Source organism: Microtus pennsylvanicus, chromosome X, assembly GCF_037038515.1.
Source record: "Microtus pennsylvanicus isolate mMicPen1 chromosome X, mMicPen1.hap1, whole genome shotgun sequence".
Lineage (NCBI taxonomy): Eukaryota > Metazoa > Chordata > Mammalia > Rodentia > Cricetidae > Microtus > Microtus pennsylvanicus.
In genome coordinates this window covers 119,798,555-119,821,548 of record NC_134601.1, presented here as the reverse complement: position 1 = coordinate 119,821,548, position 22,994 = coordinate 119,798,555, and the positions used below count along the sequence as shown (strand labels likewise).

Sequence of the window (22,994 nt, the reverse complement as noted above, 5' to 3'; positions counted from 1 at the left end):
AAATTAAGTCATTTTAAAAACTTCATGCAATCTTTAATATGTTAAAGGATCCCCACACTGAATTTTATACAGTTTATATTCTCAGCCCATCTAGATAAAAATGGCCCATAACTTCCCTGGGTAATCAGATTTCTCCAGGGTGCTCACTGTCTTTTGTCTAAAGAGAATAATGTTGCTTTCTGAATATGCATTATTTAAAATATATGTCCTTTCTAAAAGACCTACTTTACACATTTTATTTTATTCCTTTAAGACTAGATAAGCTGAATGTTTGTATAAACTGTTAATAATACAAAATGTAATTTTTACAAGTTCCCACTGAAATTGTAGCTCAAAATTATTTAGGGAAATGATTAAAATAGAATGGTTGTTACCAGGGCCTTCCTTCAGTGAGAGAGAGATGGGAAGTGGTTGGCTGATGAGTTATGTAATTTCAGTTCTGCAAGATGAAAAAGTTCTGGAGATCTGTTTGTACAATATGAATATGCTTATCACTAGTGTAGGCTCAGAAATGGTTAAAATAGTGAATTCTATGTTATTTTTTAAAAATCACAATTTTAAAATTACCTGGAAAAATGAAAATATAAAATGTTATTTTATCAAAAAGGATGGAGTAGAAAAAAGTCATTCACATCAGACAAAGTACATGCAATACTTTATTTTAGACATGCAGGTAAAGCTATTCAGAATCTGCTAATTTAAAGCAAGCAGCTGTATTACAGATACCCCACCCCCAAAAGCGCAACATTTTGTTACAGCTCAGCACATAGCATCCAAAACAAACAGGCATGAGACAATGCATATTTATGCAACATTAAAATCAGATGAACAACATGTAGGGTGGGAGGATGTGAAAAATGGAAATGAAAGACCAATGTTTTGTGATGTGATGCTTCAGATGGTAATGGAGATAGTTCATCTATACAGCTGCCTAATAACTACATTTCCTATAACGTTTTCACAGATCCTTTAGTGGGAAACTGGTTTGGGTAGTTTTTTTGGCATATTTAATTTTTGTCTTTTGAGACAAGGACTCTCTAGGTAGATAGTAATTCATCTTCCTATTGCCTCAGCCTCCCAAATGCTAGGATGACAGGTATACATTACCATGCCTCTGAAGTTATTGTTTAATGATAATTTACTTAGGCTTTAAACTCTAAACAGTGAGTTACCTGGTAGTTTTTATAATAAAATATGCTAAGTGTTATTAAAAATTTTTAATATTTCAAAAATATACAACCATAGTTAACACAGCACTGAGTGTTTAAAAGGTTTAATATATTAATTAGGAAGCCATTAACTAATAAAATAAATATATTTGGATATTGAAAATGAATATAAGAATTTTTGTATCATATAAGTAGGCTCAGTGTTACTGCTTCAAAAGTGTTACGGAGCAACAAACATTTCAGGAGACTGTGACACAGCTTTCCGAGAGTTCTTAAGGGGACTGTTTGACACTGCATAAATGTGGTTCACCATATATTGGCACTACAAAATTTCTTGAAAATTCAATGTTTTAACCTTGGGCCTTATATAATTGTAACTGATCTTTTATTGCTTCAACATACACTTTCATGTGATAGTCAAACATATTAGCTCATACAAACTGTAAGATAATCTTAGTGTTAAATAAAGCTTGGTTTTCTTCAACAATGGACTAAATACTGTGGTGCTGCTAATTTTGCCCGAGTTCTTAACTGTATTTTCTTTGGTAAACATTTGTGATTGCCCAGCCTTTCTATTATACTCTCGTAAGATTAATCACAGATGGTTTACTAATGAAAACTTGTATGTGTTTAGGATATTAAAATATTCACAAGTCATATTTTGTCAAGAAGAAACAGTGGTAGACAGAAATAAACTACATATCAATATCATATACAGAATGAAAATGGAATTAGGAATGTGCACAGAAAAAATACAATCACAAAGGTACTAGCTCTAAGATGCTTTTTATCTTTTTACAGGAGAATTAGTCACCAAGCTGAGGACATTTTCTTTCATAAGTATATCAGCTCTCTATTTCCTCTGAAATTCTGCATAGTCGATGAGCAGTCATTTAGTACACAGGGACATTAAAATATTCATGGCGTGGCTACAAAAGAAATGCATATATTCTTATACACAGTATACAAGCTGATGGAGACACAATCATATTTTGAGATTGTTTAGTTCACAGTAAAGTTATCTAAAGCATCAATTTACTTTTGCTCTTTGGTTTTTGGCTGAACATTTATGTTCTTAAAAAATGCCCAGTTCAGAATTACCTTTTTTCAAGTTCACACTATGTAACAGTAAACAAAATGACCTACATTCTACAATCCTAAAGCACTGTACTTACTACTAATCTGAAGAGATTGCCAGTTTAAGTCAATGCTAGTTAGTGGCAAGTTCAGTTAGAATACTCCCTTTTTACCCGTGTGTTACATTCATTAGAGTCCTATTACAATAAGGAGAGATCCCAGAGAAAAGCTCCCCCAAGAGCAAGTTAAAACTAGTCACTATATGGCATTTTTAAGTATCAAGGAAAGCTTTTAATTGTTGACTTAGCTAAAAAAAAATGTGACTTTGAGGCTACAGATTAATTTTTAAGTCCTCAAAATTATTCTAAGGAATCTCCCAAATTTGTTAAATGTCTGTGCCTACAAATATATCTAACAAAGTATTAGGTGTTCTCATACCAAAAAGTGACAAATAACCCAAGCTAGGGTCTTAAGTGCACTTTCCAGTATCCATATTGATTTTAAAGTTGGAACTATAAAAGCTGCCCCTTTACCATTTAGAATAGTGTAATGATAAAACAAACAAGTAACGTAATATTAGTAATAAATGCCCAGTGCTTCATTTTCTTATAGAAGTTTTCATTCTCACAGGGAAAGTCTAATTCTGTACTAACAGCATTAATGATTTACTGTATTTAAAAACACTTTGTCTGACTCTAAGCAGTAAATCAGTAATCCCAATTATGGGTTATTATAGGGAAAATTTTCCTACAAAGTATCAATTTAATGAAATAATAGGGGCTATCCATTGGAATTTAAATGCAATTAACTTTCCAAATAATGCCAAAATACAAATAATAAGCTTGACAAAATTATAATTAAAACTGAATTCATATAGCCTACTACATTTTGATGCATGTCTGTACTCCAGCTCGTATTCTAGTACGCTTTCTTATACACAATCAAACTCTTGCTGTGATACATAGTCTCTGTGTTCTGGAGAGAGAACAAGAAAAGTTTAAGTCTCAAATAACCTTATACTTCAATACCAGTTCTTTGCTTTTATGTTACAGTTTTTTAAACTTTCTGATTTCTCAACTTTAATATCATATCATATCATATGAAAAGCAACCAATGAAAAGGTTTATGCACATTGAAGGAGAAGGGTAGTTTTCCAACAGGGCTGAATATATTAAATAATAAAATAAAATTTAATAAAATAGTTTAATAAAATAAAAACTATAATAAAATACAGTCATTCCTTCCTAGAGAAAACTTACAAGGACAAAAATTCTATATAAGCAATTTTGAAATATGGCCACCTCAGGCATTGCCGTCACTTTTTAAGTAACAGGTTTTTGGTTGTTTTTTAAAATTACCCTTTGGAAAGCAAAATGGTTGATAATAAGTCAAACTAATCTTTAAAGCCAAAGGTTCATATTACTGTTCTTAAACAAGAAATTAGTACCCATCAATTGTCAATAATATTCTTAATAGGAAGAAACCCCTCTTCATTGGAAAAGCAGCAAAAAATAGCCTTTAAAATGTGCAAAAATCAGTGAAGGTATATACAGTAAATCTTTTAGGTGCTTTAGGATATAGGAGATGTCCAGTTCAGACTGAACATCTGAAGAAGTTCTGCTATAGATAACGACTGCTATAGCCTTAATGACTACTTAACATTTAAAGCTGGGCTTTAAAGTCAAAGATTTAACTATGTCTGTATCAACATTTTTTCTCTTCATATGCAAAAGATATATAGTAAATTCAACATAAACTTAAGTATTCTGAACCTTCATACTACCAGTACATTTTTTGAGTAAAAAAAAATGTAAGAACTAGGGAGGTAATGGTAAGAGCTTATCACAGCATACAAGAGACCCGCACAGCTAGGTCTACTATTTTGCTCTTCCTTTGGAAACATTATATATATAATATGTTTCCAAATATGATGGGATATATATATATATATATATCCCATCAAACTGAACTTATGAATATACTAAAATTTTGGTGATTTAAATTAAGTAGGAATAAAGGCTAGAATAGTACTGAGAAAAATGTAATCTAGGTGCATTATATAAGCATAAACCACTAATTTTCCTTAGTGCAGATTCTTTGCCAAGATCAATTTTTCTGAATAAGAATTAGAAATGCATTATTTTCAACCTGAAATGGGCCATCACTTTTGAGCAATCCCTTTGTTCAGTACTAATTTTTCTTTATTGAATCTGTTGCCAAGTCCCATACTTTGCTTGTTATCTCCTCTTCTCCCCAATCCCCAGTAGTTCTCCTCTAGATGATATTTTTCAAGCCCAAGAAAATAAGAACTTTCTCAATTTTGCTCACTTAGCTCATGAGGAAAATAGATCTCCAGCTTTACTCCATGAGTACCTTATAACAAAGGGAATGTTTTCTTGCCTAAAACCAGGGCTTCAGACTCTGCCCCTATCCCCCTTTCAATCTAGCATACTTTTCCCTTTATTCCTAATGGCCGTCACTCTTTGCATGAGCTCCTTCCCAATACATATGCTTTTTCAACTTTCCTCTGCACTGAGAATAATTTTATTCTCAAACTATAAGAAAGACTAGATGTAGTGTGGCATGATAAGATGTCAAACATAGCAGACAAGAATCAATTTCGATCTGTTTTCAAAACCATCTGTTGATGGAGGAAGGTCATTGGTTAAAATAAAAGAAGCTGCTTGGCTCTCATTGGTTAGGAGATAGGTGGGAGGAGTAAACAGAACAGAATGCCGGGAGGAAGAGGAAGTGAGGTCAGACTCGACAGCTCTCCTCTCCGGAGCAGACACCTCAGCAGAGACGCCATGCCCAGCTCCCAGGCAGACGCACGTGATGAAGCTCTGACCCAGGATGGACTTAGGCTAGAATCTTCCCGGTAAGACCGGTGCTATACAGATGATAAGAAATGGGCTAGTCTAGGTGCGAGAGTTAGCCTAGAAGAGGCTAGGTAGAAATGAGCCAAGCGGTTTTAAATGAATACAGTGTCCGTGTAATTATTTCGGGTAAAGCTAGCCGGGCAGGGCAGGCGGCTGGGGTGTTGGGGACGCAGCCCCGCCACGCTCCTTATTACTACAATCTGTCTTAAAAAAAAGACAAACCTTACTACCATGAAATTTCCTAGTTATTCACCATGCTAAGCTTATGACAGGGATCATCCGTAAAACTAACAAGAGAGTTTAAAGACTCTTAAACTAGCAATTGCATCGGCTTAACTACTGTTGAACTGAGAGATGCTAATGGTGTTAGATATTCAGGATTGAACGGCTAACTGTGACACTGACTGTACCATGAGGAACAATCATCTGAGCTTTGGATTCACTGGCACCTAGAAGATGATTCAACAGAATCTCAGAGGAAATGGTTTCTATTTAGTGAAAAGCAAATATAAGGAAGTGTGATTTCAAGTTTATCACCTTACTGCAATGTTTAAAGGAGTTTCTGCTCATACTTCTTGTGTTATAAAATAGTAGTTTTTATCTCATGTTTTATAACACGATGCTCCTTTTATATTTGACCCTAACTGAATTCTGTGGCAAAGCATGCAAACTTCTTATGCTCAACATTTTATTTAAGTCTGTCTATTCTTTGAGTTAGAAGCTCCAAAGGGCCACACAATAGAGTAAATTCACTAAGATCTATTTTGAACAATAAATTTTAAAAAAATCGAACTGAGAACAGTTCATAAGGTACCTTTTAGACGATAGGGCTCACGATGTAGTCCTGCTTTATGAACATCTGTAAATTAATAAGAACCTCTACTGATTTTCTTTGGAATTATATTTCTAATTATTTCTATTATTTTAATTATACGTATATTACATATATTGTAAGTATGCACATGAGTGCAAGTGTCCGCAGAGGCCAGAGATGTCAGATCACCCTGGAGCTGGAGTTACATACATTACATACCGATGTGTGTATTGGGGACTGAACCCAGGCCTCTGGATGAATAGCAAGTGCTCTTAAGCATCGAGTCAGCTCTCCAGGCCCCTACTGATTTTCTCTAACATTAAGTTACTAATGAGTAACAAGAGCTTTATAGCTGCTCCAGATGGTTAGTGTATAAAATGGACAAAAGCTCAAAGTGTTTAACTCTGTTTGCTGAACCTTTATTTTAACAAATTCTGCTCAGGTTTTTACCATCTGTGATATCACAACGTGAACCCTCATTCAACAGCAGCATTCTTCTACCAAAAACTTCATAATACTAACTACATGCTCATTTTTCTCTTTAGAACAATGGAGTGAGGAGCTTTATAGAGTCAATATCCTGCTCCTTGATCATTTGTCATTTCATATGTCTTGAGTATCTTTCCATATCATTACACAGAAACTTAGTCTTTATTTTACAGTTATGTTAGCAACTGCAGGTATGATTGCACTGTAATTTTCTTCACTAATGGACATTTGGGTAAATTCCAATGGCTAAATATTATGCTGAGCCTATGTCTTGGTGCATATACATATGTATACATATACATTTCTCAGTTGGATACAATTCTTAGATGTGCAACTAATGTGACAAAAAGTATAGTACACATTTGATCATAAAATAGACACCACAAGACCATTCCATACTATTAAAAAGATGTAACAGTTTATAAATGAAAATGAAATTTTAGTTCAAGGTGTTAAATTAAGTCAGGGTTTCTTAACTTGAATACAACTGTTACAATAAAATTTTTAAAGGGCTAATTGGTATTTTAATTTGTATCCCCTTAGTAAAGACTTTTTGTTTTCTCATCCTTGACTTAGTCAGATCCTCTGCTCTTTCCTCCCAGTCTACTCATCTATTTCTATTATTTTTGCCTTAAAAATAAGTGGAATAACTTTTATTTTATCTTAAAAATGCTACTCTAAAAGCTGTTAATTATAAGATATGAAGGACAAACTACTTTCTGTGGCATCTAATTATACTTTTAAAATAAAACAACAAAAAAATTAGCTTAGACTAAAATATTTTAAGTTTATTCTAGTATAGATGTATTTGCCTTCAAATACCCTAAATTTAATCAGTTTTCTAAACATGATTTCTTAGAATCAGAATTGCAAACAAACTGTTCAAGACTAACTGTGAGGCAGAACAAAAAGTTTGTAACAAAGGAAGTCTGTATATGTAAATTCCGGCCACTTTATTCTTCCTTTAAGAAATGGTCACATCTAAAAGTGGATGAGGAAATCGGCAGAAAATTCAATAGTGTTCTGCCTGCCTGCAGGGTAGATTCAATCTTGTTTCCACATAAAAACCCAATTACCTTAATAGAAGTGAACAGATCTAGTTGTTGTTGAGGAAATTAGATTATTCAGTGACATCCCATAAGCTTTTCTGTGGGCCAGGTTCTAAAGGCACCCGTAGATTATCTCCCTAGTTGCTAGTTACCAGGCAAAGGTAGTTTATATGAATCACAAGGATTTTTTTTTAAATAGCCATTTATGTTTTCTTTAACATACGTTCTTTTCACATTTTAAAGTTTTTTTTTCTACTCCTTTCTAGTTCTGATTAATTTTCAACCATTATTTATATTGAATACTACATATACTATTAAAAAGATGTAACAGCTTATAAATGAAAATGAAATTTTAGTTCAAGGTGTTAAATTAAGTCAGGGTTTCTTAACTTGAATACAACTGACTTTCGGAGCTGGATAATTCTTTGGTGGGTGTGTCCTGGACGGAATAAGGTATTTAGCAGTGTCCTTGGTCTTTACCTAGTAGATGCCAGTCACAATGCACTTCAACAACCAGGAATTTGTCTGAGCATGCATAGCCCAAAGTACCCTGAATGTGCACGACTGCCCCATCTCATTCCTAGGAGAATGTATGAGTTTATCAAATTGGCTCTACTTGGTGGATAAGATTATATTCTAGTGTGTTGGCCTGTATTTACTAATTTTTCTACTATGGGGATTAATTTTTAAGCACAGTGGTAACAAAACAAATTATAATGTCAGTATAACATCAAACCTAAAATTTTCATCAAGTACTGTTTAATGAAAAAAACTGATCATTTGGAATATGCTCTTAGCAGGTCCTAAACCTGGGATCATGAAATCAATTATTAAGATTAGCACTTAAAAAATGTAGACTAGAAAAACTGAGAGAACAAAGCCAGAAATGGGAATATTATTCAATAATTTTTGTTTTGTACTTGGTATGCCCTATGATATAAAATTGCATTTACTACTATGGGTTCTAGTGAAAAAATCATTTCAAGATCAAATTTACAATAATTTGATATTTAAATTATTTTGGCTTTTAATGACTAGAAAAAGACAAGTGGAGCTAAGAATACAGGTCTGTGATAGAGGGCTTGCCTAGCACAAGTACTACCCTGAGTTCTATCCATCCCCAGGCACTGTAAAAACAAACAAGAAACAAAGAGCTCAGAGTAGCCAGAGCTGTTCACCATGAGTTAGAAAAGAAACAACAAGGGAGGGGGGGGGTGTTCCAAAGAACAAACAAAGGAAAACACTGACTAAAACTATATAGAATAAAAATGATTACAATCTGAAAAGCAGACGCCAATGACACTAGTCATATTGCATGGCACTAAAAGTAAAGCTAGAGATTTATTATGTCTTGTGTATCTGCCCGCTTCTAGATTGTCTATTTTAAGCATCAATAAAACCTCATTTTTCCAGAATCTGTTCTAGCAGACCTACATTTAAATCTTCTTGCAGTAATAACTATAGCCTTAACTTTTAACCCAATTAAAGAACGAGTTTAGGCTCAAGAGTTATAACATGAATGAATGGTAATTAGAAAAAAATTACAGGGGTTTTGTCTTCTTAAAGCAAATCAGAAAAATATTTATAACAAAATGTGTTTTGCTGTTAAATGATATTGTATATATTTGAAAAAAATCTATGCTTTTAAAACAATTAAAATATCTGTGAATCTCACTAACATGCCTAAATACTCTTAATTAGGAAGGTTTAATTTTTTGAAAAACTTAAATCTTCATGTTATAAAATACTTCAAGAAATACTTATTTGCCTAATGTTATTATAAAAACCTCATTTCTTTAAAGAAATCAGTTTTCTCTCAAAATTCTTACTTTTCCATTTTTATGCAGTCCCACAGATTGAGTACTTTCACAAAGACATAGCAGACTATTAAGATATTTCATGCAGGCCTCAGCACTAAAACAAATCAATTTTAGCAGGAGTAATTCTCCATAGACTAGTGCTTTCTAAACGAGTCAGACAAACATCTGCAAATCCAGTGAATCTGTTCATAAAGTGGACCATCTTCAAGTAGAAGCAAATTCATTAGTATAGTGCTTGCTTTTGGCACCTCACTTCTTTTCCATTTCATGGATTACTTTAGTGAGAAACAATACCAACAGCAAACAAAGCTCAAAAGAAAAAAATCCCCACAAATTTTAAAATGATGCTGTTAGTATAAGAAAAAAAGGTCAACACATCTCAAAGCGCTGATCAACACCATCATGCATCTACCTTTAGGGTTATAACAAGCCCAACGCCTAATATTTAATTATTTGATCTTCACAGATCAAGCAAGGACTTGAAATCATCTCACGTGCAACAGTCTCTGCATAGTGCCATTTTATCCATGCCACAAAAATGCTAATAGTTACCAATAAATAAGTTGGGGTCAAAGGAACTAAAGTCTTAGACTGCTCTTTATCATAAGATATCCTCAGACAAACCTCCCCATTCTTCATTCTGGCTCTACAAAATTAAGGAGCAGAGAAAAACTGGTAAGTGCTGACTTCACAGGGGAATTATCAATATATGTGGTTATAAAATAAGATCAGCTGCATCATTATAACTCACCTTAGCACACAAAAACTAGCTATGTGGGGAGGGAAATATAACTTTATTAATCTCAGCATGTCATAGCTTAATTTAAAAATCAACTTTAGTACCAGTGGCATTTTGATATGACATGTTTTAAATCCTAACAGTCAAATATTAAAAATTGGATAATGGGCCAATTTCTGGGCTTTCGCTCCCAAAGCTAATAATGAATTCATGCAACCAAAAGAACTAAACACAGAATTGGTCCACAAATGTCAAATATGAAAAATATACTATTAAACCACAATGTTTATTAATATTTTTACAGTTATTATTCAGATATACATTTATTTTGTTTTTATTACTGATTGCAGCATAACAGAAGAAAATCTACTTTAAACACTGACATCTGCCCTGCTTGCCCATAAAATGCAAGACTACCTAAATTTCATATTTATATAAATTGGGCAAAAGCAAAGTTTTAATAAATTTTCTGAATAGAATTAAGAATAGGAATATAGCCGGGCGATGGTGGCGCACGCCTTTAATCCCAGCACTCGGGAGGCAGAGGTAGGCGGATCTCTGTGAGTTCGAGACCAGCCTGGTCTACAAGAGCTAGTTCCAGGACAGGCTCCAAAGCCACAGAGAAACCCTGTCTCGAAAAAACCAAAAAAAAAAAAAAAAAAAAAAAAAGAATAGGAATATATATATCTCACAAATTTTATAAAAATACATAAAATCAAAATTATTCTAACTTGTATAGACTATTAAGCCAACATATAAAGTTCACTGTTAATTCAAAATTATATTTAGTGCTTTAAATACTCCAAATAAAGATTTGACACTAAATAGAAAAGTTATAATACATGAAAAATTACATTTAGATTAGGTTTCTAGTACTTTTACTGCAAATTTTAGGATACATTAGGCTAAACTAGCTATACTTGAACAATTTTAGAAACAAAATCACCTGAGGACACTGATGAAGTGACTACTATATTTCAAATTATAAGATCTAGAAAGTTATTATAGACCTAGGTATTTTAACAAATCTTAACAAGGAGACTTCTGAGAAAATACTGTCTATAAGTCTACATATTCAATAAAGGGTTCAAAGTCCTGATAATGACAATAGTGAATATCCTCAGGCCTAGAGGTAATAAATAGCACACACTGCTATAATAATGCTTTGTACCCCCTTCATAGGGTAAAATACACACTATGCCATTGTTGTCTTATAAAGCATAGAGCAATTTCCAAGTAGCACTTAGAAAGTAACTCAGGAACAAGAAGATATCAGTGCCCTAAGCATTACTCTCTAGGAATACATTAAAAGCAAAACTTGAGCTCATTAAAGCTTTAAAAATGTCTTAAAAACAACAACAAAGAATTAACCAGAAAATGGTGAAAAACAGAAGAAATACTAAGTTCTAACACAAGAGATTATAATTCTATAATAATTAAACATTATTAAGACAATAATTTCTAATTCCTAATCCTGGGGCCTATCTTTTGGTTATTTTTATTTTTCATATTTTGGCAGGGCCTCAGGTTGATTAGACTTCCTTCAGAACTTACTTTGTACCCCAGACCTTGAACTCCTGATTTTTCGGTCTCCACATGTGCTAAAATCACAGGCACATATCTGGTTTATGCTGAGTAGAGGATTGAATTTAGGGCTTCATGCAAGCTAAGCAAACACTCTTCCAACTGAGCTACATTACATCCCCAGTTTGACATAATTGCCTTTTTTGATACTGTTTTTTCTCCTAACTTTGATTAGTAAACAACAAAAAAGAGATGCTAACTTTAAAACCAATATTATAACAGTAGAATGTACTCTTGGAGTCAGCATACCTGATGTTAAAATTACAAACCTCCAAAATGACATGCTTGCAATCAATTAATAAGCCACCATGGCAAACTGTGCTCATTTGACTACCAAACAGCAGATAGCATGAGGGGCTGTCACTGAAATACTACAGTTTTCCACTCACCAACCATTTTTCTGATAACTACAACACCATTAAACACACAGTTCACTGCCTCACGTTTAAGAGCTGTAGACTCTGGATGATATCAACACAACTTGACGCAGGCCCTCCAGCTGACTGACTGATAGAGGATTCACTAGGTGTTCCCTCCACCACAGAGACCAAAAGTAAAGAAATTTTAACAGAGAACAAGTTATTCTCCTTCCCTTAGTCATTCCTTTAAAGCTAGCCATTTCAGAGATGCTAGAAAAAAATTTAAAGTCTGTTTTACTAATTAAAGCCATAATAGGTATGTAATAAAAGGTTAAAATAAACTAAGAATACAAATCTACTTTGGACACTTTAGTAAATGAACCCATGGGACACAAATATTCATTTATGTTGTGTGTGTGTGTGTGTACATATATATGTATATATACACACACAAGGTTTTATATATACCGTAATGAAAATACCTATTTTTTTTCTTTACTAACCCATTTTCATGCTAAACTTTCTATATTGTAACAACCACAATTAGTTCTAACCCATAATTTAATTTGGTACCTAAGCATCAAGCACATGAATTAGCTCAGGATGTTGAAGGCAATTAGAAGAGAAAGGGGGTTGCTATATTCTGGGATATGGAAGTTAAGATAGGAATATAATAGTTTTGACAGAACATGGTTAGTTATTTCAAAAGAACAAAGAGAAGTACAAATTTATCTTAAGTTAATTTTGTTAACACAAAGCCAGAGGGTTCTATAAAAAGCATAATTAGAAAACACTAACATTTGCTTGGCTACATTTGCACTTAATGGACATGAAATGAAAACATGAACCAATTTGGAAAGGAAATGCCATAATCTCACAGTCAACTCCTAATTATCCACACTAATGAAAAAGGTGGGGGGATTTTAAGTAATTCAAAACAAAGGATGAGGAGTTCTCCAATGTTGTTATTTTTGGCCAATTTCCCCCCTTTTAATATATACATTTATTTTTTATTTATTCATTTACTTATTTTAATTCAAGTAGTCTGTTGTCTAAATCAGCCTGACTTGCAGGCCATCTCCACAGAGAACCATCCATCCACAGATAACTGAGTTGATGTGACTGACACATATTCCAGTCAAACTGTACATGAACACTACATACCAAGCATGCTTTGAAGTAATTTCTGAAACTTGTAGGAATGATGACTGAGGTTTCCCTAGCAAAAGCAAAACATGCTAGTTTTCTTTTCAGGAGCCTAAGTAACTTACCTCCTGCAGGAGATCAGCCTGTTCAATTGCTTTAAGGACATTTTTCTTGGACGTTTCCTGAACTTCTCCTCCCAAAAGAAATTCATCCAAAATGAAATAGGCCTTCTCAAAATTAAAGATGATATCAAGTTCACACACCTGAAAAGCAAAAGCAAAATGAGACAAAACAAAGCCTGTTAAAACTTAAGCTAAAGATGCTTATTCACTACTAGGTAATGAATAAAATCTGATCAGACTGAACTGATCTTAATTCTTTTCAAAATGGAAATCTTGCTGATTAAGCACCATTGATTTAAATAAGCTTTAATTTTCAAATCTCAAGTACTTGACAACACAATGCCTACAAGTTAAATCTGGCTCTGCACACGCCCTATGTAGTCAACCCAGTAATTTTCCACTCATAGAAACCAATCTTTAAGTACATATTTCTTGAGTAATGTGATTAAGCTGCTAATGATTCTGAAAGCTATACTTCACACTTCCAGAATGCAAATGTCAGCAATAGGACTTTTCTATTTCACTAGTGTTCGTGTGTGTGTGTGTGTGTGTGTGTGTGTGTGTGTTTGGTGTATAAGTGTGCAAATGGGTGTTGTTTCTTGGGAGTCAGGGTCTCTCACTGGGACCTAGGTCTCACAGACTAGGCAAGGCTGGCTTCTGTGAGCTCCAGAGATCTACCTGTCTCCATCCTCCTGGAAATAAGTCAAAGTTAGGGACTAAAGAGATGGCTCAGCAGTTAAACGCACTGTCTCCTCTCTTCCAGAATGTCAAGGTCCAATTCCCAGCACCTATATTCTAACTCACAAGCACCTGTATCTCTACTTCAAGGGGATTTGATACTTTCTTTTGGCCTCTGTGGACACCAAGAGTGCAAGTGATACATAGACAGGCATGTAGGCAAAACACCCATACACAAAATTTAAAAAGCAGCAGCAGTAGGAGCCAGCATTGGCATTTTATGTGTGCATACTAGGGTTAAATTCAGGTTTTCATGCTTGTGTGGTAAGCATTTCACCAACTAAGCTCCTCAATTTTACTATTTTAAAACTTATTCTCACTATTATAATTAAATGAGTAGATTTGCAGGGCCAGAGATTCTGAAAGTTGACTAGATGCACTGACAAGAAATAAGAGTCAGTGCAGGGTGGTGGTGGCACACACCTTTAATCCTAGCACTCAGGAGGCAGAGGCAGGTGCATCCCTATGATTTCAAGGCCAGCTTGGTCTACAGAGTGAGTTCTAAGATACCCAAGACTACACAGTGAAACCCTGTCTTGAAAAACCAACTAACCAACTGTAGCACGATTAATAAAAACCCAGAAGGTAAAAACCCTGAAGGTCAGAAAAGCAAAGCATCCAGCCACTGGCTCTTACCTCTGCCTCAGTCTGAAATGGTGATCCGGCCTCCAGGAATCTCAGAATGAGATTGTGTCTGAGAGCTGTCTCCTCCCATCTTATATTCCTCTCTAGTGCTGGGATTAAAGGCGTGCACCACTATCGCCTGGTTTCTATGGCAAACTAGTGTGGCTACTGGGATGAAATGTGTGTCACCACTGCCTGGTCTGTAAGGCTAACCAGTAAGGTTGTTTTACTCTCTGATCTTCAGGCAAGCTTTATTTATTATTTATTAAAATACAAATGAAATATCCAACCAACTATAACCAACCAACTAACCAACGAAATAAATAAATAAATAGCCAGTCTTGCCTCTCCTCACAGTTAGAATCCCCAAATAATAAGCTTATCAGAGACAAGATAAAAACTAATCTACTACTACTCACGCTGCCAAAATACTTGTCAAGTAATTCCACGTAACGATGGATAATTTCCAGGGTAATCAGTTCATTGTCCTGATCCTCAATAGCACAGCAAAAATATAAACTGGCATATCTGTAATGAAACAGAATCACAGAAAAAATGTTACCCCTATAATCATGTTTTCTAAATATATTTTCAATGTCCTGTTGTACTGGTCCTCATGCTTATTAGAATTACATTTATTCTTCTTTTAAAATAAATTTGTTTTCTCCTAAATTACAAAAGTAATAAATGTACAAGAGAAATTTTGGAAAACACAAGCAAAAAGAAAAGAGAAAAAGGAATAACTCAATCATGTCTCTTAGAAGGAGTAATTGATCTTGCTCTTCTTTTCAGGTTGCTTTCTGAGTATTTAAAAATATAATTGAGCCAGTTTTTCTTTAGTTTACTTAATTAGAACTAAATATACAGTGTGATTGATTCAAACTACAAGCAAATGGCGAGAAAACAAGCTGTCAATATATCCCAACTGACGGGCTTATTGAAGATATTGTCATTGTTTTAGAATATGTCATTGAAGAATAATGTATACACAGAAATCTCAAATCTGTAAGCCTGTGGTCTTTCGGAGTAGACATTTCAATGTGTTCCCTCATCCCCAGTAAAAAAAAAAAAAAACCAAAAAAACCCAAACAAACAAACAAACAAAAAAAAAACAGGAAAGACAAAACAGGGCACCATCTCTAACTTGAGCAAAGAACTTCCTCTTGTTCCCATCATAGCCTTGATTTGTTTATGTATTTAAAAAGCAAGACTATTCCAACTCTCCACCCTCCCTAATCCATGCTTTTCAACAGCATCTCCAGAGTGGCACAAATGATATAGGACGGTTCTTAACCTTCCTAATGCTGCGACCCTTTAATACAGTTCCTCTTGTGGTGACTCCTCCAACATAAAATTATTTTCATTGCTACTTCATAACTGTAACTTTGCTGCTATTAATTGTAATGTAAATATTTTTGGAGGTAGAGTGTTGCCAAAGGGGCTGTGACCCACAGGTTGAGAAACACTGATATAGGAAATTCTCTGAATTATGAAAACTAAAGATGAAAGGAACATATTTAAAAATGACAGATCAGGGCTGGAGAGATGGCTCAGCGGTTAAGAGCATTGTCTGCTCTTCCAAAGGTCCTGAGTTCAATTCCCAGCAACCACATGGTGGCTCACAACCATCTGTAATGAGGTCTGGTGCCCTTTTCTGGCCTGCAGGCATACGCACAGACAGAACATTGTATACATAATAAATAAATATTAAAAAAAGAATTAAAAAATGACAGATCAAAAGACAGATACAAGTTATTTCTATGAACTGAACAGAATAACAAATAATCCTATTACAGAGATAATTAATAGTAAATGTGAAGTAACATTCTTTATTGCAAACGTCTCCCATGCTACTGTTAGGCATCCAGTATGTATCTCCTTGCTTTTTTTTTTATCCACAATACTGCCTCTTTGTTTACAAGTAAGCAATATTTAAATACCAACTAAATAGTTAAAGGTCTTAAAGTATACTAACCATGAATTTAAAAATGAGCAGGACTGATATATCTAGGTACCAATCAAAAATACTTTGTTTGTTTTTTGAGACAGGGTTTCTCTGTAGCTTTGAAGCCTGTCCTGGAACTAGCTCTGTAGACCAAGCTGACCTCGAACTCACAGAGATTCACCTTCCTCTGCCTCCCAAGTGCTGGGATAAAAGGCGTGCGCCACCACTGCCTGGCCAAAAATACTTTTAAAAGAAAAAAAAATTGAACTCCTCCGCTAGTATTTCATTTGAGTTTTTTCTTTTTCATTCTAGAAATCAAATCCAGTATCTCTTATATCATTCACTAATAGCTTTAGTCCTCTAAATGTTTACTTCACTAAGAATGAGGAAAAGGCATCAACTTAAAGAACTACTTCTTCCAGGTGAAGAGACAGCTATTAGCATGATAAGAACACCTCTTCAGAAAGCTGGGGAAGTACAATAGCAGGTACCACAGAGAGAGAGAGAGAGAGAGAGAGAGAGAGAGAGAGAGAGAGAGAGAGAGAGAGAGAGAGAGAGAGAACAGAGTCACTATCCGTGAGGTGCTAAAAGTTAGTGAAGGCTTTTGCATATTTTACCATCTTAATCCCATAACATTCCTACCAAGATATCATTATTACTTGCACTTATAGGAGAACCAGGCTTGAGTAACTGGATGAGAACAGAAATTTGACCCAGGAGCCCAAATTTTCAATTAAAAACCACAGCTGTGAAGTGTATTAAAATAATCCTGCACCTGGCTAAAATTAAAATATGCTCAATATTAAGAACTTTGAGAAAGGGAAAGAGATAAAAAATGCCATACAGATTTAGTAAAAGATTACTAAGAAAACCTGAAGAGTACTCCCTATTTTTAGGACCAAATGGTGCTTTAAAATTCAATATGAGCTCATGTTGTTCTCTTAGTAAAATTAATAATAGACTAGTAAGAAGAGAGGTGTGTTTAGTTATTTTTAGCACCATGGATTAGGGCTTACTCTAATTACTGGCACTCAGAACATCTGAAAGTGCCTATTCTTATATTCAAAACACATGACTTCTCTGCAGTCAGCTAAATATCAGCTGACTGTGCATGAATGTAGCTAAACTATTCTCAATACCCACTGGTATGTCGTTAAAATTTCTTTTGTTAGTAAAGAAAATCAATAAGTACCCTTCAACAAATTCTCAAGCTGGTAACATGGGGATGCATTTTAAAATTAATTTTAAAAGGCCTAAATTCAATCGCCTCTACTATAAAATGTTGCACCAACTAAGCATATAATGTTCTGTCTCTAGTGGATATTCGGGAGCATTTATTTTAAAGATGAGGAAACAAAGGCAAAAAAAATCAAAATATTCAAAGTCACAAAACTAGGTAATGGCACATGGGAACATATAGTAAGTCTTCAAATTTTTCAGCTTGTCTTCTCAACTACGTTACCCTTGTACCCCCACCACTTCCTCCCACAAAGGGAAAATATGTATGCCAAATGTTCAGGGACAAATGAACAAAGACAATATAAAAAACACATGCTAAGAGAAACATTGAAAGTGCTGGAGCAGAATTTATTAGGAACTCAGTAGAAGTTCTATGCCTTAAAAGGTCTTATCTCTTCCAGCCGGAGCAGGGAAAACACATCACCTGATAATAACAAAATACATGGTTAAGTTTGCAGTAGATGATGTTTTCAGTATGAAATAGGAGGGGCCTACAGAAAAACATTTTACATTTTGTATATGAAACATCCCAATAAAATTATTTTTTCTTTTTGTTAAATCCAAATTTTATTTGAAAAAAAATATCCCTTTGATTTAAATATCAGATCAGGTTGGAGTTCTCTTTTGTAATTTCTGAAAAAGATGGGGAGATCTACAGGAAGAGGCTGAGTGGCAAGTGTATGATCTCCAACCTGATGTTTCCTTTCCTCTGAATGGCCCGCCCATTCATGGGCTCTGTTCTCTTGCTAGGATTTTCTTCCTCCACACGGGGGACTCCTTTCACTATCTAGAAATAAGCTTAAACTTCTCGCACTTTTTATAAACCCTATCCAGGATTCCAGAATCCAGGTCTATGGGCAGCTATCACCTCTTCTGTCCTTGGCAAAGCTCTCCCAAATATTCTATCCATGCAGTTTCAATTTCTCTACCTTTCCACCTTCACCTCATTACATTAAAAATCCTGTCTCTACTTCACTGACAATGTTCTGGCAACAGGCAATGCATGAAATGCTCACTAGAAGATTCTAAAAAGCTCTTCACTCTTACTGTACTTCACGCAACAGCCGGCATTAGTGTTCTTACTCTCAAATCTCTCTGCTCCTGACTACTGACCTAATACCACTCCTTTGCTTCTCATTTCGATCTGTGGGCCCCCTCTTTAGCCCTTCCACCCGCACCAGAATGCTGGTGATTTAATACATAAAGTCTAATTTTCACCCTCAAGTTTCATGGCTATGCCTACCACATCCCATCAGAGAGCCAAGTGAACAAATATGGCCATATCAACTTGCCCCCAAATTAACTAAATTCTCTAGCTTACCTTTCTTCCCATAAGCCAAACTCTAGAAGTGGAGGTGATACCACTCCCTCTTTCTTTGGCTGCTCTTGGCTCTCTGCTTCTTGGGGTGACCAAATTTTCTCCAACTTCCTTAGGTAACAGGTCTCCCTTCCAGCCTCTCAGCTCAGGATCCAATTATCATGTAGTTCTCCACTGATCCTGCAGGTGCCAGTCTCAGCCCCTCTCACTCCCCCAGCCAGGGTTTCACTGCAATCTTCTGAGAACTGCAAATCTAACCTTATTTCTTTCCACACCTGTTTAAAATCATTGCCTCCACACTTAAACCTTAAGTTGTAGCCCCATGTCCATCATTAGTATGTGACCTATTTCCAAATTCTCATCTTTTATAAATTGAAATTTGAACAGTAACCATGTTTTGTAAATCGAAGACCCATCTCTAGTGCAGACAGCAGAGGCCAATTGAGCCAGGGTACAGGGTTCTTATTTCTGATCCGCAAAAGCAATTGGATTTCTACTTGTTTTAGAAAAGATTCTGTCCCTGGGCTATATCTATATATATATATATATATATCTATATAGTGTGTAGATTGTTCTAAGGCATTTCCCAGTTCTCAAATGCTGTGATTTTTCTATGATCTTTCTCAACAAGTACCAATCCAAACATTGAATAAAAAATCCACCCAAACTGATGAAATTCACTATGAAATAAAGATAAGCCTAAAGTATTTAAGATGATTTTTCTATCCTATAAATCTAATTTCTTCCCCTGGCACCTCCTCCACCACAAAATCCATCCATACTTGGAATGTCGTGACAGAAAACAGAAGAAAACATGATTTCTCTTCACCTTCATGGCATTCCATACTGTTCTCTGCACACACCATCAAAACAGTGTTTTATATGCAGAAATGCTTTTATTTTAAATGCAGGAAATGGGGAAGAAATAAATGTTCCCTCAAAAAACATTCTGTAAAATAAAGATGAATGCCAAATATCAATTATTTGATAAATAAATCTTTATGGATTTGTTGGGAGAAAGGATCATCATACTATTGTCTATGCATGCCTGAATTTATCAAATTACTTAAAAATTTAAAATACTAACCCTATTAACCCCGTAATGAAAAGAATCCATTGACTATTTTCTAAAACGATGACCAAGCATAAATAATTATTTGTCTTTAATTATATAATTAATTTAAAAATGATTCCCCTGCTGCTAGTACTTCAGTCTAAGGCAAGCAATCAAAACACCCATTTTGGAAAGTTTTCCTTTAAACTTATTTCATTTAAATATTTGTTAATCCTTGTTTATCAACAGAAAAGTCTGAAATGTCCTCATCTGATATAATGCTAGCATTTGATTTCCCCTTTCTGACAAATTTTACAAAATGATACCTTTTATAAACAATCTTCAGATCTCTCCACTCCAGGAAGCTGCACATCTTAGGTTTCCGAGCTAAAACGGTTTGAACAAGTTCTCTTGTGATCTTCTTCTTCTCTTTGTCTGAGAGTGGGACATACCATTTCTGCAGCCGTAGCTTTCCCTGACGACTAAAAAGCAACATAAACTGCATCTGTTAAGATAAATAAAATCAAGATTACATACAATTACCTAGGATAAACTGTTAAGATCACATGGCTTGCAGAGCTGCTTTGGGGATACAGTTAAACACCCTGCCAAATGATTAGTAAGCCATCAACATTTCTACGCAGGTTATAACAACAGAAAATTCTTTTGGAAAGGTCTTCTTACAATGATATGTAGGTAAGTGTGGAAGAGAGTGTGTGGCAATAAGAATAGGTGGTAAGCTCGAGTGAAATTTTTGAACAAGAACTCTGATAATCTAAAAAACAATTTTCTCCCTTGTTACACATTCCACACTCTTTGTGCATCAAAGACAACTGTAGACACCAGGTAGTTGCTTTAGGGACATTTCTAGGAAAGAGGAGACCTACTGTTTTTCACCCTGAGGCCATTGTAGTTTCAGGCTGAATTTCTTGCAGACAGACTACTCATCAGTTAAAGCACTCCCCCCAAATTTATGCTAGCATATTTTAAGCAAAACAGAATGCTAATCACAAACAACACATTTTTCTTAACAAAAGCCTGATTTTTATGTTTGCATTTCATTTTTATAAAATCCATCTATCACAAATAAGCACTCAAGAACTGAGTTAATGTACGTGAAAGAGAATACAAGTCTGAAAAGCTTGACCAAAAGTTACTCATATTGAGACAGGGCATAGAATACTTAAATTAAAAAAAAATAAAGAAAACAAAATTTTGAGACATCTTACAGAATACTAATTTTAAAACAAAAAAGAACACATTTGAATGTATGCTGGATTCTAGTGTGTTTTTATACTGAAGCTAATTTGTATGGATTTACTTAGCATTTGCATGACTGTTGGTCAGGCTAGTTTTCTAAAGCAGGTATTTTATAATTCAACGGATAAAAGCAAGCTGTATTGTAAAGCTAATTTGAAGATAAAATCCAGGTAGGTTTCTCTTTTAACCCTTTTAAGTTCCTTTAACAGCGACAGTGCAAGTGAGACCCCAAGGCAGGTTCTTAATATTCACTACACCACCTTAAATTTGAACATCGGGAAGAGGAATTTACGTAACTAATATAAAATCAAACTGGCTCTAAATTTCAACAGGAAATTCATTTCGCAATATCCCAAAAAGGCATCAAGAAAACATCCGGAAATTTATGGCGTAGCCATTTAACTTTAGTAAAGTTAAAATTGGCTATTACCCACACACAACACGCTATATAATTCATTGCTAGCCAAGTGTCGCCCATATAAGTTCTGAAGACAGCAGCATTCGAAGAGGACAAGTAAAGCATCAACTGGACATTCAACGCAAACCGTTACTAGAACTTGGGGAAGAAAACGATTGGGTTTTCTTAAATCTTGGTGACCAGGAGAGGGTTTGCTAACGACAGGAGTGTGCTCCAGGCTATCTGTAGCAGGGTCCAGTATCCGCCCTACCACTTTGTAGGACGAAGAAACCACGCATTTTCCTTCAAACAAATGATGTGCTAACATGGGGCGAAAGCCCTGGCACAAGTATTCCTTTTCCCTCGCTTTGATTTTGCCGCAAATCTCGGGACAAAAATTTCTTCAGATTAATATTAAAACAAAAACAAAACAAAAAGCAACAATGGGCTCAGCCTTGGAATGGGCTCCGGTCCAGCATCCCTGGGGTCCCGCAGTCTTGGACGCCTCCCCTCCTCCCGGGACCCACACTCCATCACTGCCCAAAGCCAGGAGAGGTGACCAGCAAGGAGCGGAGCAGAGACAATGGCATCCGCTGGCCCGCCAGGGGCGCCAAGTCCTCGGTCGCTGCTACCCCCGGCCCCTCCCCAAAATGCCCCGCCAAACTTGAGGCGATCGGCGAACCACAGGTGCCTCGGGGTCCCCGCAGAACCCAGGACCAGCCCCAACATCACTGGCGCGCCGCAGAGTGAAGAGCGGGGCTCCACCGCCGCCAGAAGTGAGTTTTGGGGCGCGGCGCCCCGGGAGGACTCGGGGTGGGGTCGTCGGGGCGCTCACGGGGCGGCGGGGGGCGCGCCCGACCATCTCTCCCTCTTCCCATCCCTGCCACCTCAGCGGATCCCCTCGACACTTACGGCAGCCGCGGGCCGCGGACGCGCCGGAGCTTGGCCGGCTGCGGAGACCGAGGCAGCGGCGGCTGCTGAGGGGAAGCCCCCGTCTCCGTGCTGTTGTAGGGAAGCCGTGGTGCCGCCTGGAGGGGACCCGTCTGGCGGACGGCAGGCTCAGGCTGCGAGGGTAGGGCGAGCCAACAGTCCCCGCCCCGGAGGCTGGACGGAGGAGGAGCCCGGGCTGCGGCGAGCGGAGAGGCGGGCCGGAGGACGAGCGCCAAGTTGCC

General features: G+C 36.0%; 1 protein-coding gene across 4 annotated transcripts in view; it reads right to left on the bottom strand.

The window, feature by feature from the left end:
* Positions 1 to 22,994, bottom strand: part of Ap1s2 (adaptor related protein complex 1 subunit sigma 2) — a 26,125-nt gene extending 3,131 nt beyond the window's left edge. Inside the window, exons 1-5 of one of the 4 annotated variants that reach the window (XM_075956589.1) lie at positions 22,735 to 22,994; positions 20,492 to 20,670; positions 15,029 to 15,137; positions 13,251 to 13,388; positions 9,850 to 9,943 (exon numbers count right to left, since the gene is read on the bottom strand). In XM_075956589.1, coding sequence (XP_075812704.1) covers positions 9,899 to 9,943; positions 13,251 to 13,388; positions 15,029 to 15,137; positions 20,492 to 20,670 — 471 coding nt within the window. In that variant the 5' untranslated portion in view covers positions 22,735 to 22,994 and the 3' untranslated portion in view covers positions 9,850 to 9,898. Of the gene's footprint in view, positions 1 to 643; positions 3,222 to 9,849; positions 9,944 to 13,250; positions 13,389 to 15,028; positions 15,138 to 20,491; positions 20,671 to 22,734 lie in introns of those variants that run through there. The other 3 variants (XM_075956587.1, XM_075956590.1, XM_075956588.1) reach the window with 3 other exon arrangements.